This window comes from Rhinichthys klamathensis, unplaced genomic scaffold (genome assembly GCF_029890125.1).
Source record: "Rhinichthys klamathensis goyatoka isolate OS25496 unplaced genomic scaffold, OSU_Roscu_1.1 h1tg000523l_1, whole genome shotgun sequence".
Classification (NCBI taxonomy): domain Eukaryota; kingdom Metazoa; phylum Chordata; class Actinopteri; order Cypriniformes; family Leuciscidae; genus Rhinichthys; species Rhinichthys klamathensis.
This window is the reverse complement of record NW_026607002.1, coordinates 990,906-1,009,850: the sequence shown is the minus strand read 5'-3', so window position 1 is coordinate 1,009,850 and position 18,945 is coordinate 990,906. Positions and strand designations below refer to the sequence as shown.

Sequence of the window (18,945 nt, the reverse complement as noted above, 5' to 3'; positions counted from 1 at the left end):
TACACAGTGCACCCACATATATTATGTAAAAAAAACGTTTATTTTGGATGTGATTAATCACGATTAATCATTTGACAGCCCTAATTTTTATTTTTTTTAAAAATGTATCGCAATATTTCGTATCGTGATATGTATCGTATCATGAGCCACTTGCCAATACACAGCCCTACTCAAACCCTCTTATCCAATCTTTTCTACTTAACTGTCGATCGCGCACATCCGTCATGTTTTGAAGTTTTCTGAACACTTTTTTACTTTGTTTGTAGTTCTGAACTGGATCTTCAAGCGCAATGGGTTGTGGGCAATATTAGCCATTATAGTGAGCACGGATCCACTCTTTGAAAATCTATTGCAAATAGTAGACAGTCCAGGGACTTCTGGCATACTCTTTTCAGCATACTACTTGGGGACACATTTTAATCTCTCACATACTATTATGTGAGATTAATGGATAGTATGGACATTGGAACGCAGGGAGTTTACATTAAATCAATTGAACATGGGTAATTTCAGTAACTCAAAACTAAGTTTACTCAAACGCAGTTTTATCAATTTTTCAGTTATCACATCTATTAAAGTAACAGTTTCTGTTTCTTGATTCTCGGCCATAATCTCGGTTTATCACAGTTCATTTACCTGAAGTGGTTTGCTGTGATGATCGGTTCTGTGACGCGCACCGATAGAGAAGCATGTCTATTGGCTCCAATGAAAGTCGATTGCACAACCAACCATAGAATACAGAGATGCTTTTTGAAAATTATTATATAGGCCTATATATTTTCTGCATTGAATTCGTATCGCTTTCATAGGTTATTGAGTGCATGCAATAGAAATCCCTTTCATTTCCCTAAAGAAAAATAAAATATAACCAATTTGAACTGGAATGGCGTCCCCCTTCGAACTTTAATCCCCGACTCCGCGATTCAGAGAACACACTCAGCCATGTTTAACCAGGTTCTCATTCTTATCTGCACTCTCTAATGTCTCGTTTTCACCGGGTAAGAATAATTTTATTCTGGTTTAGGGCTGGGCAATATATCCAAAAATTTATATTGTGATATTTACAAAAATTTTGGTTGATCGTTTTATAAATGAATATACGCATTTTTATGAAAAAATACTTTTATATTCTGTATTATATTTTGGAAGATCTTTATTAATACAATGTAAGCTTATTAAGACCTGTGTAAATTGAAATGTATAAAAAAAACTGTGGTAATTAAAAGCTATTTAATTCTGCTCACCTTCATTTTTAAAATCCGGACAAGAAATGAAGTTTCTCTAAAAAAAAAAAAAAAATTTAAAAACAAGCATTTGCAAACCTCTCAAATTGACAGGTTTCATGTTACTGGAGACTTCTTCCAAGTCAAGATGGTTAATTTATTGATAAGAGTATTGATAAGATAATGTTCCTCATCAGTCATTAAAGAGAATGAAGGAAAACACCAACCTATTTGTTCCTCTGTATCTTCATCTTTTATTCTGCAGGGTTCTTCCTTAATCTCCATCTTTACAATAGTATGTCCGTAGTTTCTCCTGGAGTAATTCCTCCTGCTTGCTTCTTCTCCTGTGGGAAGATGGGAATATTTCCCAGCATTTAAACTCTCATGAACGGCTGTGGGAGCTTCATTGACTGAAGGAGTGAATTGTGGTCGTTGTTGCTCATTTAGCAGATGATCATCACACTTACAATCACTCGAGATTATAAGTGTTTTGATCAAACAGTCGTTTAAAAACAATTTAACTCATCTAGCTGATTTTATGTTGCTCTTACATTAGATATAACTAAAAACTCAGTTTACCAGGTTTTTATTACATGAAATGAAAAAACAGCCAGTTACGAGTTTAGTTTTCACGAGAGTAATGAACAACATCAGTCGATTCATTTCGATTAATTTATGAGTGATTCAATAAATAACTGACTCGTTTAGTCGTTTGGATTTAGATATATCCTAATAAATGATAAAATATATGTACGTTACTCACAGTCTGAAAACAGCAGATTTAGAGCTGAATGAACGGCTGTGTTCCACTTCTCTTGTTTATGTTCCCTTCCCTCGCTCACTTCTCTTCTTCTCCTAGACTCGGATGTGTGTCATTGCTGCGGTTGATCGAGCGCCTCTACTGGCGGAACTCGTCATTTAAACTTACAGGCAAGTCGCGGTACAGTGAAAGTTGCTCGTTCAAAGAAATGGCAAGATATTAGCCGATCTCGAAAAGTTAGGAGAAGCAATAATATTCAAACACCGGAATGCAATAGACTTTTATCTGTGTGATTTCTCACGAGCACATTAATGTTTCCTTTATGAAACTTACACATTTTTGCATGCAATTCGCCTTTGGCTAAGCCACACCCTAGAATGTAGATTGACCAATCACAACGCAGCCAAGAACGAGCTCCCACAGTGGTCCGACACTTTTTCACAGCGCTCCATTGACTTTAACACAGGCGTCTCATATTTTTGGTCTCGGCAGGCTATTGCCGTCGTAGTTTTATCAAAAATATGGTTAAACGTTGTGCCTGGGGCATTTGTAACACAGATACGCGTTTCCCAGAGAGGTTGGAGGGGGGTGTCCATTTTTTCAGGAAGTCAAATCCTGACAAGTGTCGTCTAGCTAGCACACGGTGCTAATAAATACAACGTTATACTCGCGTAGTCCGTTGTTTTGTAATAACGATTATAGAAGTGAATAGAGACCTACCCAGCTTTGCATGAACAGTGTTGCTCCTTGATATTGTTAGTCCCAGCCTCCGTCTCGATTAGTAGGATATGCGGTGGTTCATTTTTTGACTGTGACCGGTATGCTTTTGCCTCTATTTGGATGCCTTGTTGTTCCTTGCGTTTCACCTGTTTGTCGTTAATATAGCCTTCGAACGTATATTGCAGCCCCTTTTGCCTACTTCTATCGGACACTTTATTTGCTGCTTTATAAAAGTTTGATACATTTTCAGCAGGAAGAGCCGTCACAGCATAAGCCATGTTGATACCAGAGCCCATATGAAGTTTGTTTGTCGGACGTAGCAACAGTAACTAAGGGGGGCGGGGCTTAGCCAAAGGCGAATTCTTGAAGTCTGTGAAATTCCTTATTCAGTTGCAAAATTATGATGTTTCTGAAACGGATGCTGCTTGTCTTCATTCACTTCCATTGGGTCTCAAAACATGACATTCCCATAATTCAATAAAAAAGGGCAAATTATAAAAAAAACAAAAGAGCCGACTGTTATTATTCTAAAGTAGGCTGTTATTTCTTTATGGTATTTTAGTCTTTATCTTCTCAAAAGTGGTGTTGTTATCAGAAATTAGCGCTATATTTCCAGCACTGTAAACTATCAATTCAGAATATTGATGAGGGTTTATTGCTGAGAGATTGATTAAAGTGTGAATAAATGATCGGGAATCATTTGCAAATCGTAGATATGAAGATTTAAGTAACTTTTGTGTCAAAATATTAGCAAAGTTATATAAATAAGTTTAAGGAATGTTTTCATCAAAAACCGTAATTTCTTTTCGACTGAGGAAAGAAAGACATAGGCATCTTGGATGACATGGGGGTGAGTAAATTATCAGCAAAAGTTTTTTCAAAAGTGAACTACTCCTTTAATGTTTTTCTCCGTTAGTGGGATTGTGCCTGGACACTGTCCACTGCTTCTTTCTGCAACCGTTTGTTTCTGTCGGTTCGCGTCTCACAGACTGGGGCGCGGCGCTGTGGACTCGCGGAGGAGAAGAGGCTTCTGATTGGTCAGCGTCACACGACGCTCCGCCCACAACTCAAAACAGAGGCTTTGAAGTGACAATATGTTTAGGTAATGGAGCCCTTTATACATTGTCGTGTTTCTTTAGAAATAAATAATGGACAAATGGAGTCTTTAAACGCCTCAGATGTAAAGTTATTCGCTGTCAAAGTGACGCCAAAATGAATGGGAGTCAATGGTTCTGCTACAAGATGGCGGCACCCGGCCGGCTTCAACTTCCGGTCGATGGATTACCCCCTTGGAAAATACTCAGCAATAGGCCTTTTTCACGGAAGTTAGAGCGCACATCCGGTTCAGCGATTGTTGTGTAAAGCGACTTCCGGTCGAAACAACAATGGCTGAAGCAACATCGAGGTGTCACTGTAGCGTCCCTCATTGCACAACTAATAAGCAGCGACAACCATATTTGAGTTTTCATGCTTTTCCAAGCGACGACTGTCAGACAAAGAAGTGGATGCATGCTATTAGACGCGTAGAAGGCCCAATGTTTAAGATCCTTAGAGGCAGCACATTTGTTTGTAGCCGGCACTTTACCGACGCTAATTACACTGCTGCTACTGGTCGTAAGCGCCTCAGAAAAGGGGCTGTCCCGTCCCGATTTAAGTGGAACAACTGGGGAGAAACTTCACGAGAGTCGGTTTACAAAAGAATTCGAGTTCAAACCATAGAAACCTTTCCTATCCCTTCCTCTGACGACACCCAAGACGACGAAATCGATAGTGAGGTAACAGCTGGAGCAGACCATGACTATGCAGTCACTCCTCTTCCAGGTATGTTTAAGTTATGCATTTCTGAAAACAAATTATGAAGCAACTTTCCCGTTCTTTTTTTATTAAATCTGTTATTGAAGCTTTTAGTACATTTATGTTCCTTCACTTTCAAGACATATCATTTTAGTTCATTTTGACACAAATTGAAAATATCACCATACTCTATTTCTCCACATAATGCTGCCACAACTGAGCAGTAATAAAATTAAGATAAACAAAGTCTTAAAATGATCTAAAATGACTATTACAATAAACATTTGTTTTGAATCATAGTAAATTCCAGATAATTATACATATGAATTTGTAAATCAGACAGGTTGTATCACTGCACAACAACTTTGAGATATGGACACAGGGTCTGAGTGGGCAAAAGTTCTAATTTTGGGTATAATATGTAGTTATAATAATATTTGTTTACGTAAGTAATTAATATTTGTTTTGCCACTATGTTAAACTGTTATTTTTTTTGTATGAATCTAGGTGCACAGGATGCAGCAGCTGCACGAATACAGGATTTGGAAGCTGAAGTCAGAAAACTGGAAAGTGAGGTCATGCAGCTGAGAATGGGCCACTCTCTGTCCCAGTTTCAGAGATTCTGTGCTTCAGATGAAGACATACGTTTTTACACCAGATTTCCATCTGAAGAGGTCTTCCAAGCATTCTGGAAGGCTATTGAGCCCTCAGCATCCTTGCTAGTCTACTGGTCTAAGGCCCAGAAGAAAGAACAGGCAACTGCTGCGGAAGATTCTCACAGTCATCACCGCAGCTTGCCACTGATTGATGAATTTTTTTTGTACTGCTGTCGTGTTGCTGCAGGATTGAAGGAGAAAGTGTTGGCTGACATTTTCAAAGTAAGTGTCTCCACTGTTAGCCGCATCATCATAACTTGGGCTAGCTATCTTTACCTTGTCCTTGGATCATTGCCCATATGGATGAGCAGAGAGCAAGTGAATTCCACCATGCCAGACAAATTTAGGCAGTTTTGTCCAGAGGTGAGGGTCATCATTGACTGCACAGAGATAAGATGCCAGGATCCATCTTCACTCACGCTCCAGTCTGAGGTGTTCTCTTCATATAAAAAAAACACTACCTTCAAGGGGTTGATCGGTATTGCTCCTTGCGGAACAGTTACTTTTGTATCCAGCCTGTACACAGGTTCCATCTCCGATCAAGAGTTGACGAAACAGTCAGGGATTCTTGACTTGCTGGAGCCAGGTGATGCTTGTATGGCTGACAAAGGATTCACCATTGAGAAGATGCTGGCAGAACGGGGGGCCAAACTCATCATACCACCTTTTAAAACAGCAGCTCAGTTCAGCAAAGAAAATGCAGAGAGAACACAAGCGATAGCTCGTCTTCGAATTCTTGTTGAGAGAGCCATCAGAAGAGTGAAGGAGTTTCACATCTGGGACACCACTGTACCTTTAACCTTGTCTGGAACAGTTAACCAGCTGTGGACTAACTGCTGCTTGATGAGCAATTTTCAGTGGCCGCTTGATGTTAAAGGTCACAAAGGGGTATGTCCGTCATAGCCTTTTAATTTTAAAGGGATAGTTCACCCAAAAATGAAAATTCTGTCAGTAATTACTCTCCCTCATATTGTTCAACCCCGTAAAAGTTATTAAAGACATCGTTAAAATAGTCCAAGTGACTACAGTGGTTCAATATCTAGTTTATCAAGCGACGAGAAATACTTTTTTTGTGCTAAAACAAACAAAAATAACGACTTTATTTCAACTATTAATTTCCTTCAGTTCACTAGTGTAATTTTTGTTTGTTTTTGCACACAAAAAGTAATCAAAAAAATCTTTATTAGTGTTCCCAAGATGAACAAAGGTCTTACGGGGTTGGAACAACATGAGGGTGAGTAATTACTGACAGAATTTTCATTTTTGGGTGAACTATCCCTTTAAAAAGTGACTTGTATGTACACCTCTTGTATTATATTTTTCCCAAGATTATATTTTTTCACATTGTAATAGGCAATTATTATCAGCTATGCATTGTTGGACAATTAAAGTAACAATTGTAATTGTAGTTTCATAAAACATTTATTGAAAATCATATCTCCATGTTAAAATATACATCTTGTACAAATACAAAATCTTGAAATCGTTAGAATTAAACTATAAATAAAAATTATATACACAATTCCAGACTATCTTTTTTTTTTTTACAGTATTAACAATTTATACAGTGCAATTAGGCCTATTAGATACCACCCTTAAGATATTCATTTATACACCATAAATAAAAATTATATACACAAAAGTAGTAAATATCCAGATTTTCTCTCATCTGAGCTATCATGACACTGTCTCTCCACACTCTTTCAACTGTCATGTCCTCTTCAGTGTCAGTGATGAAGTCACACCAACTGAGTCCAGTTACAGCCAGCTGACCTTGAACCTGCCAGTAATATTTATGCGATTTTTTCAGGGTTGCCTGTCCATTCACAATTTTAATATGCCCAGCCTCAGAAACTGTAGGAATATCTGGGCATTTCACCTCAGCAAGCCCAAAACAGGGATCTGCATTAGGGTCATAAACTTTGGCATCAGGACTGGCACCAAGGTAGGACGCATCTGGGTGCACAACAAAACCACAAGGTGAGACATTCACATTGAACAGTTCAGAATAACGTTCCAGAACCTCAGGTTCCCTGTCAAGGCCTCTTTTCATGGCCCTAGTTTGCTTTCCGCCCTTGAGTATCCGCCGTGCCAGTGCCTGGCCAGATGTATCCCCTCGCACATGAGAAACCTCATAAAATCTGCTAGCAGTCACTCTAGGCTTGCGCATATTCGTCCACAGTGGACACTTGGATTGTTCCTGAGTCTGCTCCTCCATTATAACTGCCAACTCCTGTGTGACAATTAGGCTCTCCAAATGGAAGAACTGGTGGCAGTTTGGGACAAAGTGCAAGCTCCTCGGAAATTTTGAACAATTAATAGGGAGTTTAGGGAACACAGGAGCATCTGGATGTTTCGTGTAGTTTTTGGTCGCAAGAGGAGGGCACTGGTAGGAGAGCACTGAACCTCGGGGCACAGGACCAAATCTGGAGTCCACCAAAGACAGTTCTGATAAATCAGTAAGGACGCAGGAAATCAGAGGTTGGGGAGTGAGTCCTTTGACAGCTTCTCCAATAGCCAATACTGCTGGGTCAGGGAGGTGACCTAAAATAAATTAGACGTTTAGGAAACTTCCTCACATTAGTATTATATTTGTTATGTAAGCAATAAGGTATGAGAGGCTATGCTGTTTCATGAATAAAACACAGCTATATTATTCAGAATCAAGGATTGGAACTAACTGTTTTATAAATGCTGTTATACCATGGTCTGTTTGGATACTCGATTCTGATTGGCTGGAGGTGTGTAGTAAAATGTGCAGTTTAATGCACAGCTAGTTCCAGTCAGTTTAATCCTTGTTCTATATTAATGCGCTTCTTTCATTAAAACAGAGATAGGAGATTGTGCTGCGTGCACACCAAATTTAATTAATAAAAGTCTCTCTCTCTCAATAATTCAAATAAATGTAATCTCGGGTGATTCTTTGCCTCCATGTTGTGCATTAAAATAGTTTATTCACAGCTGGCCGTGGATTAGTTCTTATGTAATGTAAGATATAAGATTTTATTTAATGGAGTTTCTTTGTTACCTATGCTCTGTAGAGTGTAGATTTGCATACACTTCTGGAAGACATCCTTGGCTTTTTAACCAACATCTGATCAGTTGTCTCTGCAGAAATTCCCTGAACCTCCATAGTATTTTTTTTTCCTACTATGGAAGTCAATGGCTCCAGTTAACTGTTGGTTACCGACATTCTTCAAAATATCTTCCTTTGTGTTCAGCAGAAGAAAGAAACTCATACAGGTTTGAAACAACTTGAGGGTGAGTAAATGATGACAGAATTTTCATTTTAAAGTGAACTATCCCTTTAAAGCATATTAAAAAACACCACACAGACATAAACAATATTAAAAGCTTGATTTTCACCACAGGGGGACTTTAGACCTTTTTTGAAGGTTTTTGGTCTTGTCTCGGTCTCAGACTAAGATGACTTTAATATATGACAGATACAAGCAAATGTGCATTTACTTGTGTTACTTTAATTAGAATTTTAAATAATATCCAGTATAATACGAGAAAACAGGAAAACTAGTTTGGTGTTGATAAACGGAGAAACTGATAAACGGATAAACTGATATGACTGTGGAGGCTGGGAAACACTGGCTATATAATTTAAGCTGCAGTCCGTAACTTTTTTGGGTTAAAAATGATCCAAAATAAATTTGAGCAAGTACATAACCAGTAGGGGTGTGCAAAAAAATCGATTCACATTTGAATCGCGATTCAATCTTTGCCGATTCAGAATCGATTCATAGAATTCCAAAAATCGATTCATATTATTATTATTATTATTTTTATGGCGTGCACAGCCGCGGCAATCGGGTGAGTCGGGAGTTTTACCGGTGGTTCGGTAGTGTTTCGAGGCTGCGAGGGCCGGTCTGATAAATAGTTACATTGCAAGTTCTTGCCGCCCGCTGGTCAAACTGCAGCCTCTCTGCTCAACCCGTGAATAAATGCATCGATCCGCAGATTATGTTTGAGTTCTTAATGGTCTGTAGATCTTTTGCCAAGCGTGTCAGAGGTTAGGGGTTCTAAACCGCACTCGTATAGTTTTTTTCTCTCTCTCATCAAAACCGAATATGTTCATCACGTTTGTGTGCATTTTATTTTGAGATTTCACCGGAACCACAACGGCGATATGAAGCGCGCGTCCGAGTGAAGACTGCGCGAGCCACAGAGAACACTGTATCCATGACACTGATAGCAGCGGCAACGAGCGCTGTTAGCGCTCAGCTTGATTTCAAAAACAGATCTCTTATTTAATAGCGAACTAAATGAATGCTCTGCTAGTTAACTGGAGATACCCGCAAATTACGCCTATGAACGACTTCACTGGATCTAAACAAATCAATCTAACCATAGATGTTACCAGTAGCGGTGGCTTTTTAAAATTCTATTTAAAATTATTTCGCAAGGGTTCTATGACATTAGTATATATTTTTAGGAAGTTCAATGTGCCCAGTCGAGTTCACATTTCAACAGTCAGCCTGGTAGCTGAAGTAGTCCTTAAACCACATTTAGCATAATTGTTTGATCTGACTACAGCACTTTAAAGCTAAATGTAAAAGCTTTTTATTTAAGTTTTATTTTAAACTTGAATTAAATGTATTTGAAAGCTGGCCAAAGCTTGGCACTTTGCACTTTTTAGTTGCAAAAGTTTTTATTTTTGTATGAAGACAAAGTAATATCAAACTATATTTAATTTGTTGTGTTTTTTTTTTTCTTTAAATTGTGTCTACTGCAATCAATCACATAGGAAAAAGTAAACTACATTTATATACTGCGAATCGTTTTTTGAATCGAGAATCGTTTTTGAATCGAAAATCGATTTTGAATCGAATCTTGAGACAAAAAATCATTATCGAATCGAATCGTGACATTTTCTGAATCGTGCACCCCTAATAACCAGCCAGTGTTCAAAACTCTCTTCTTGCCTTAGCTCGAATCAAACTGTAGCTGCCAGCAGAGACAGCTGCATAATTTAAGTTCCATAAAATAATAGTTTTAATTTAATAAGTAACCACGTTTAAATATATCATAATATATTTATATTAAAGTCCCCATGAATTCAAAATTGACCATACTTACTTTGTTTGCCTAAATTGATCGTTTTGTGGTGAACAATTCATCCATGCAAGTCAATCCACACAAAACAATTTTTTGGCTTCGTAATCTTCAATCAAAATCTGAAATTTCCCCTCCCCTCTGCGTTGGAGGACCTTGCCTGATGACGTAGGTTTCACGGTTTGGGCGTCTTCTTAACATCCGTAATCACGCCCCTCCAGCTGACAGTAGACAGGCTGAATGAAAACACCTACTTTTCTAGATCCAATCAGGTGCTAGTTGGGGAAAAAGCCACACCCACTATTTTGCCTCATTTAGTATTCCGTTTCTCTTGGAAATACGTCACAACACTGGAGAAAAGTAGTTTGCAACTTCCGGTTCACGGGGACTTTAATCTGCATTTCTTTTATTTTGAAATATATGTACAAGCGGATTTGTTTATGTAGGCTTATATAGCGGAACTATTGTTCAGAGGTTCGGTTGGTTCAGACGTTTATTGATTTTACATCAGCTTCGTAGCATCGGAGAATGTCATAGCGCATACAGAGCTAACTGCGGCTCGTTACGTTTTTGGTAATGTCATTACATTTGTAAGTTCACCGAGAGACACACGGAAGAGAAGTTGCCTTTGTTACCTGTTTGTTTCACTCCCCTGGAGTTAACGCGGCCAATGAGGTATGCATAGTTCTTTTAATGTGTAATTATCAATGTAAAGCATAACTGTGTGACGGTTTAATAACAGTCAATCTAACGTGTTTTTTATTTATTAATGTGCTATTCTCTGTGAGAATATTCTTATTTCTGTAACTTGTCATGTGATTTTTATGTTTTATTTAGTTCTCACGGCATGTTTGATGGCATCGAGGACGACATCATTTGACTAATAAATGCCCGTAAACAAGAACGCCTTGTGTCCGTATCTGTTAACTGGAGGGAGCAACACAAACGGTAAGCTTGTAATAATGTTTTTAATTCCAGTGGTACTGGTGGATTTCCACGGGAGATTCGAGCATGTCTTTGCGTCATTACGTCTCATCTGTACACACACACATCTGTACACACACATCTGTACACACACACATCTGTACACATAAAGAAGAGTCATGGCTAGTAGGCTATATTGCGTGTGAGGATGTTGAAGGTGGACATTTATAGCCTTTTCTCACATCACTTGATAAAATTAAACTTATCAATTTGATGGCAGATCCATAAAGGTTCAAACGACAATCACCAGCGACAACTGGATATTCACTCGTTGTAAAATGCAAAAGACTTCGGAGTCGCTACAGAAAAAAAGAGACTGCAATCGGCCCATGCAAAAACAAGGATAAACATCGGAAGGGCTTTAAATGTAGTCACGCAATGCTGATGTTGTTAAAATTAACAATTTGAGAACAAAGTATAATTTGCATATGATGTGATATAAGCGATCGTTAACAGGCCCGTCGGAACAGGACAGGCAAACCAAGCAATTGCTTGGGGCCCCGAGCTGGACTGGGGCCCCAAGACAACGACTGTTTAAGAATAAAATGCAACGACAAACTGTGAGCGCCCCTTTGATAGTCAATGCAGTAAAGTGCAATGACACTGTTATCGGAATCTCCCTCAAGGGGGGCCCCCTCAGTAGTCGCTGACAGCAGCCAGCCAACCATGCGATCTCTGCTGCCGGCAAAATACAAACCTCCTCGGGAGTTATCATGAAGCGGAATTATGCTTCAGGAAGCCAGAAAACAAAGAAGAGAAAGGAAGAGAAGGTTAAGAAAAATACCAGATAGTGGTAAAGTAATAAATTACACTGCATAAAAATAGCTCTTGTCTTGTACAAATGGTGTAATTTTGCAGCAGGTAACATTAGGCTAGCAAAAATATGTTTATGTTAGCTACCTGCCTGACGGCAAATGCTGCTTGTAACGAACAGTTCGTGCAAATTTTTTTTCGAACGGACGGAATATGGTTAACGTTATATACTGTAATATGTTTTTTAACGGTTTAAGGAGTTCCAGAATCACTGTTTATCGTATTTAATGACATGACATTGCTATAGCTAATAGGTTTTGATGAAAGTGGCATAGCATAACTATTCCACCGTGATAATCTATTTACCAATGGGGGTTAGGAAAACCACACAATAAATTCCGTGCATCAAACATTAGCTTGGGATGTTTTTAAGCATTGGTAGTGAAAGCAGCATCCCTTCCCTTCTAATATCAAAATATGGAAATGCTAACATATCTACATCAATGCTACATCATCCGTCACCATGGCTTCAAATTCCACTGCTATGCAGATGACACTCAGCTATACATCCATTCACAACGCAATGCTCCTTTCCATATCCGCTTGTATTGATGAAATAAATGCTTGGATGACCAGGAATTTTCTCAAACTTAACACAGATAAAACAGATCTACTTCTTATTGGTTCACCTAAAACTACATCCCGTGTCTGTGTTGACAATGTCAATATTGCTGGGGTTTTGGTACAACCTTCCACCACTGTCAAAAACCTGGGTATAATCTTTGATTGCTCTCTTTCCTTCCTTCCTCACATCACCTCAATCACTAAGTCTGCCTTCTTCCACCTTCGTAATATTGCACGCTTACGTCCATTTCTTAATATCAGTGATGCTGAGACTCTAGTTCATGCTTTCATCACCTCACGGCTTGATTACTGCAATTCTCTTTTCTATGGCTTACCCAATTCTTCATTAAATAAAATCCAATATATCCAGAACTCTGCTGCCAGAGTCCTCACTTACACAAAGAAATCTTCCCACATTACTCCGATTTTACACAGTCTACATTGGCTTCCCATTCGCTTTCGCATTCAATACAAGATACTCCTTATTACATTCAAAGCACTCCATGGTCTTGCCCCCAACTATATTTCTGATCTCATCCATATCTACTCCCCTGCCCGCACACTTAGATCTTCCGACTGGTCTGTAAGAAAAAATGATGTAGATGTCGAAGATCTCAAAAATGAAGTTTATTACAGCATAGCAGTGGCAAGGGACACGAAGCACCTTGGGTTCACTGGCGTCAGAATGAACCCTGAACTCATCCCAGCGTAAACATTTTATACCGTCTTACATCTGTCTTTCTCCTCAGCATGTAAATGAAGCTCTCTCTTAAATGTAAATTGAGAATAACAAAAAGTGGTACCTCTGTGTCCATGTCTTTGATCTTCTTTCAAATAAGAACGGCCAAATGTTTAAGGTGATAACATCTCTTTGAAGCTCCCTAATCAAGATGGTTCTTGAATACCCGCTGTCATTCCCACGCTATAGGTAATAAACGTGACTCTGTGATACTTTTAAGATTGTAAGGAATTAATTCTATGATAAATAAGCTCTTTTAAGTGAAGGAACATTTCAATACATCTATATTGGAGTGGAAGTTGGATCGGAGCAGACTATAATTTCTTACAGACCCCCCTTTGATGCTCTTGGCCCATAAGTAGCATCACATCCACTCCCTTTTCCTAAATAACACCTCCCTTTCCTGGTGGGCAGGTGCCCAGTGGCGGTGCCATCCTGGCTTAGGTTGTCCCCCTATGGCCATCGGAGAATCTTACCCGTCATAGGAATGACACCTCATGCACACTGGTTACAGCTCTACTTCACTTGAGCAGAATTATCATAGTTGGTGTTAAGAATTTTTTTTTTTTTTTTTTTTTTTGGAAAAGTATTTCTTGGGTTTGAGAGAGGTAATCAAGAACCATCACATCCAACGGGAAAGTCCAATTTTGATCATAGAATTATCTTCAACCTGACGTTTCAACATGGAACACATACAGAATAACATAATGTACTGACTGATAATAAGAATGCATACATACTAGGGTTGGGCATCTAAGGTATAATGCCGATCCGATATGCATCTCGATACAAAGTATCCGATCCGATATGTTAACGATACATGTGTAGCATTTTGCGATGCAATACGATACGATTTACAGTCTTATCACGATACGATGCGATACTTCAGCACTAGCTAATTAGATCAAGTTTATGTGGTGATGTGAAAGAGGATGCGGTGCCATTGAATGAGTTTGATTATTTATTAACCAAGTAAAACCAAGACTTTTTTACAAACTGGCTTTTCTCTCAGAGCCTGAGTGTCGGTTTACAGTAGAGGGCCATTTTAGAACACATGGCACATATTATTTAAGTATTTCCAAGATAAACAGAAGGTATAAGTGCAATGCATACAAAAAAAAAATATTTGCACTCTTTCAACAGAAAGAAGGCTTACCATTGCACAACAAGAATTGTGATTTCAGTTTTCAACTATGAAAATAAGTTTTACAAAGTTGTTTTGCCACTGAATATTCAAAAGTTAACGTTGTGAACTAGCAGTGTTATGCTGCTTTTACTTTGAAACATCACTGTCACTGTAAACAACAGGCTAATAAAATAAAATTAAATAAAAATTAAATAAAATTCTAAATAAAAAAAAATGCTTTTTAGAATAGTGCACATCGGTCAGTCACCTTCAGTTAAAGGTTTTTCTTCAGAAATATCAACTGATCAACATGATCAGGGTGAAGCAAGCTACGCTGAGCTGTAACTATATCTCCAGCTGTGCTGAAAACTCTTTCAGCTGGTACGCTTGTTGCTGGGATGGACAGATATCTCTTTGCTAAAGCTGATAGTAGTGGAAGATCTACTTGCAGTCTCCACCACTGCAACACATCCCCATCCAAACCTAAAGTGTCCCTTTCTCTATATTTTAAGATTTCATCCTTAGCTTTCTCCCTGATGGTCTTTGCTGGTGGTCTTGCACTCAGGAAATCTCCAAACATCTGGTCCATGGCAGTCTTTTTCTTTGGAGGGGCATCATCTACAGAAGAGGGCAGAGGAGGCTCATCAGTTGTGCTAAAAATATTACTTTAATTTACAATCTGAAAATCCTCTTCCAATGTGCCTGTTGCCTGGTCTTCATTCGGCATTGCTGTGTCACTGACCTCTTCCTTAAAAATGCATAAACATGTAAAATAATGCATATATTATTCATATTATTCAAATCATATATTATTAGTTCTAAACTGCAATAACAATCTTACTTTAAATGTTCTTACCTCTCCATTCATCTGTACCACCTCTGTTGTTATCTTCATGAATACCATATCCTTGGCATCACTGTCATCCAGAAAAGCCAGGTCTTTAAAACGGGGGTCAAGTGCTGAGGCACAGTGGAGAGTGCCTTCAAGATATGTATAACGGCCATCAAAGTCCTGCCTGAATCTGTCTTTCATATGGGAAATAACCTCTAGATCACTCTCATCTGGTTGGAATTGTCTCTGCAATTTGGCTTGGACTGGAGAGATAATGGAGATGGTGGGATTTTTTTCCTCACTGAGGAGTGTGGTTGCCACTTTCAGTGGTGACATTAATTTGATGATCTCTGGGATCAGTGTCATGTCATCTTCTGTCAAACTGGCCATAGCCTCACGCCTCTTTATCTTCCTGGATAGCAGGGTGTTCAGCACAGCAGGCTGCTGCTCCCAGAAACGCTCCAACATGTCGAGGGTACTGTTCCATCTGGTGGAAACGTCATGGATGAGCTTGTGGTTGGGCAGGTGTAACTGGGTCTGTATTTCACGCAGAACTTCAGTTGCCTTGGGGCTTTTGTGGAAAAAGGTGACAAGCTTCCTAACTTTCACCACCAGCACAGAGACACTGTCCACCTTAAAGGCTTTTTGAGATGCCAAGTTCAATGTGTGGGCGATGCATCTCACGTGTGGGTCCATTTTGGCACCAGCACCAGCCAGGATCATGTTTCTGGCGTTATCTGTGACTAACGTGGGGCTCTTCTCTTCGATCTTCCACTCGCGGCAAACATCCTGAAGTAAAACGGCTAGATTATTCCCTGTGTGAGCCTCGTTGAACACTCTGGTCTGCAAAACGTGGTTTTTGAGAATCCACCCGTCATCTATGTAGTGTGCTGTGACCGTTACATATGATGCTGTAGCGCAAGATGTCCAACCGTCCACTGTTAAAGCAACTCTTTGGGCTTTGTGCAGAGACTCCTCTATCTCTTTTCTGACTTTGTCGTACAGAGCAGGAATCTGTTTATCGGAGAATAGCTTTCGGTTTGGTATCTTATAACGAGGCTCCAAAACATGGAGGAGGTGTTTAAAACCTTCGTTCTCCGTGACACTATAGGGCTGAATATCTTTGCAGATGAACAATGCAATAGCATCTGTTATTGCCGTGGAGCGCGCGGAATTGTTAGCAAGCGGTGCATGGAAAAAACCTTCAATACTTTTCTCACCACTTTTGGAGCTGGTAGCTACAGGTGAATCAGAGCAGGATGCAGGGGCACTGGCAGATGCTTCCTCCACAACAACACCGTGGCGCCGCTTCAAGTGAGATATCAGATTAGTCGTACTGCCCGTGTATTTTACAGATGCGCGGCACAATTTACAAATTGCATTTGTCTTGTCAAGTCGTCCGTCTTTCTTGTAAAATCCATAGTGTTTCCAAACTTTAGATTTAAAACTCAGTGGAGGATAAATTATCTCGGCATCCGACATGTTTGTTTTGCTTACTCCTCGCGCTTCCCGACAACTACCTTTGGGCGCATCACTGGCTTCATCCGCGCAGCTGATACATTGAGTTATAGTGTACACACCCGCAAAGTCCGTTGCTTAGGCCTACTTTATGTAGGTCGATTAAATTATGTGCCAAAAACAAGTTCACAACACTTAAATAAATAAAGAAATACATTCTGTATTAAAAGGATAAGCTGTATCTCGGAAAAACCGATGCATCTCGCAAAAACCGATGCATCTCGATTTGCTTCCAAAATTTAATTCATCCTCTGCTGCTCTACCGATGCACTCGCATCGTGCACGCGCATGACCGCGTATCGATACATATCGGTTAATCTTCCCATCCCTAATACATACACATACAGCTGTTTTAAAGGTTACATTCCAAATTAAACCAGCAAAGGCAATATCTAAATCTCCATCATGCATTTGTTTTGCCAAAATCTTTGTCTTTTTCTTCAAGGCCTTGTTGGGCTCACAATGTGTATCAGTGATGTTAGCATATTGTTTTAGTTTTGATCAATTCAAACAATCAACAATCAATAGACTGTGTGTGTGTGTGTGTGTGTGTGTGTGTGTGTGTGTGTGTGTGTGTGTGTGTGTGTGTGTGTGTGTGTGTGTGTGTGTGTGTGTGTGTGTGTGTGTGTGTGTGTGTGTGTGTGTGTGTGTTTTCATTTTGTCATGTGTTTTGTGTCCATTTTCTCAGTGTGGGCATCCTTTATCCACATGTGTGCATCCAATAGACAATAATATATCTAATGTGAATGAGTACGCATATATTTGTCTCTTCATGTGCAGGACGTCTGTGTCTTTGCGCATTTCTTAGAGTAGGTATGTCTTCTGCCCACTTGTTTTCCATCTATGTGCAAAGACTGCTGTCCGTAGTCTCTGAAATGGTTTGATCTCTTCTTGTTTCTTTTCTCATTGTCCATTCTTTTTCACATGGACCATACTGTAAGTCCTTCTAGAAGAAGCAGTCACTGGTGTTGTTCAAGTCTGTGTCTCTTCATCAGTTCCATCCATCCCATGGTGGGTCTCAGGGTTTCTAAGTATTTTAGGTCTGGAGTTCTGGATCTTGCAGGTCTGGAAATCTCTGTATTGTGTTCTTTTTCTTGAGGAAATCCCCTGGCTCCACTGGTTCTACTTCCTTCTCGTCCTTCAAACGACCATGCCATCTTTCTCCAGGAGGTTACACGTTTCAGACAAAACATCTTGATGCTTATCTGAAACAATTATCAAAAGAAGAGGTTGCCCCCCTTTCCCCCACAATCATCTTTTCACATTCAAACATCAAAGTCACAGAAGTTTAATCTCAAAACATCAAACATCTGTAATGTTTTTTTTTTTTAATTATTTCTAAACATAATGCCATCAAAACATTTATTATAAATTACACCTACATAGCAATGCTAATAAAACATGTTCCATAAATCATAAAGAATCACCCCCCTTTTGATAGTAAACCCTTTTCTAAAATGTGTTACTATCATAAAACTAATTCTAATTTGCATCAGCATCTGCTTGTGACTGAGCTACAGTCTTGTTGCTCATGCGGTGATATGTTTGACAAGGTGTGAATCGCTTCTTTATTTCCTTGCAACAGTTCCAACTGGGTTTCTAAATTGCCTATTTTCTTGAGCAAACCACGATAGCCCATCTTTCTTTTGTGTGAAAAGTGACACTGTCTTGCCTTGTGCCCCATCAGTCCACAAGCAAAACAAACAACTTCCTGATCTTCCTTTCTTTTCTCCAAACAGTGCCTTGCAATGTGACCATCCTTTCCACATGCATGACAGACAAAGCTTTGAAGAGGTCTCTCATTGTATTGACAATGTCTAGCAATGTGACCAGCTTTTCCACATGCATAGCAAAGAATAACACCTTCTGAATTTATTCTTGTAAATCTCCTTGGTCTATGATGGAAACCATTAGACAATGTAGTAGAACATTCTCTCCCGCCAAAGGCAGCAACTGGATGTCTAGATTTGACAGTTTTCATTTGACTATTTTCATTAGCACTATTGTTGTAAAACTGTGTCATTTTACCAATAATGTCATTATATTCAGAGAGTGGTGTCACAAGCATTGTCACAGCAGACCGGGTGAGTGGGTCACATTTGTTAATCAAGGCAGACTTGAAACTGACATCATTCTTAGTAATATCAGGATT

The 18,945-nt window shown here is 39.2% G+C and overlaps 2 protein-coding genes across 3 annotated transcripts in view; one reads left to right on the top strand and one right to left on the bottom strand.

Annotated features, from left to right (window-relative positions):
- LOC130073045 (gastrula zinc finger protein XlCGF7.1-like) overlaps nucleotides 1-18,945 on the bottom strand; it is a 471,752-nt gene that overhangs the window by 353,616 nt on the left and 99,191 nt on the right. The window contains exon 6 of one of the 2 annotated variants that reach the window (XM_056238441.1): nucleotides 1,451-1,567. The exons of the other annotated variant lie outside the window; for it this stretch is intronic. Within the exon in view, the coding sequence (XP_056094416.1) occupies nucleotides 1,451-1,567 (117 nt within the window). The remainder of the gene's footprint in view (nucleotides 1-1,450; nucleotides 1,568-18,945) is intronic. 2 annotated transcript variants of the gene reach the window in all.
- Nucleotides 1-18,945, top strand: part of LOC130073057 (gastrula zinc finger protein XlCGF8.2DB-like) — a 154,058-nt gene that overhangs the window by 64,740 nt on the left and 70,373 nt on the right. The gene's annotated exons all lie outside the window — the stretch shown is intronic.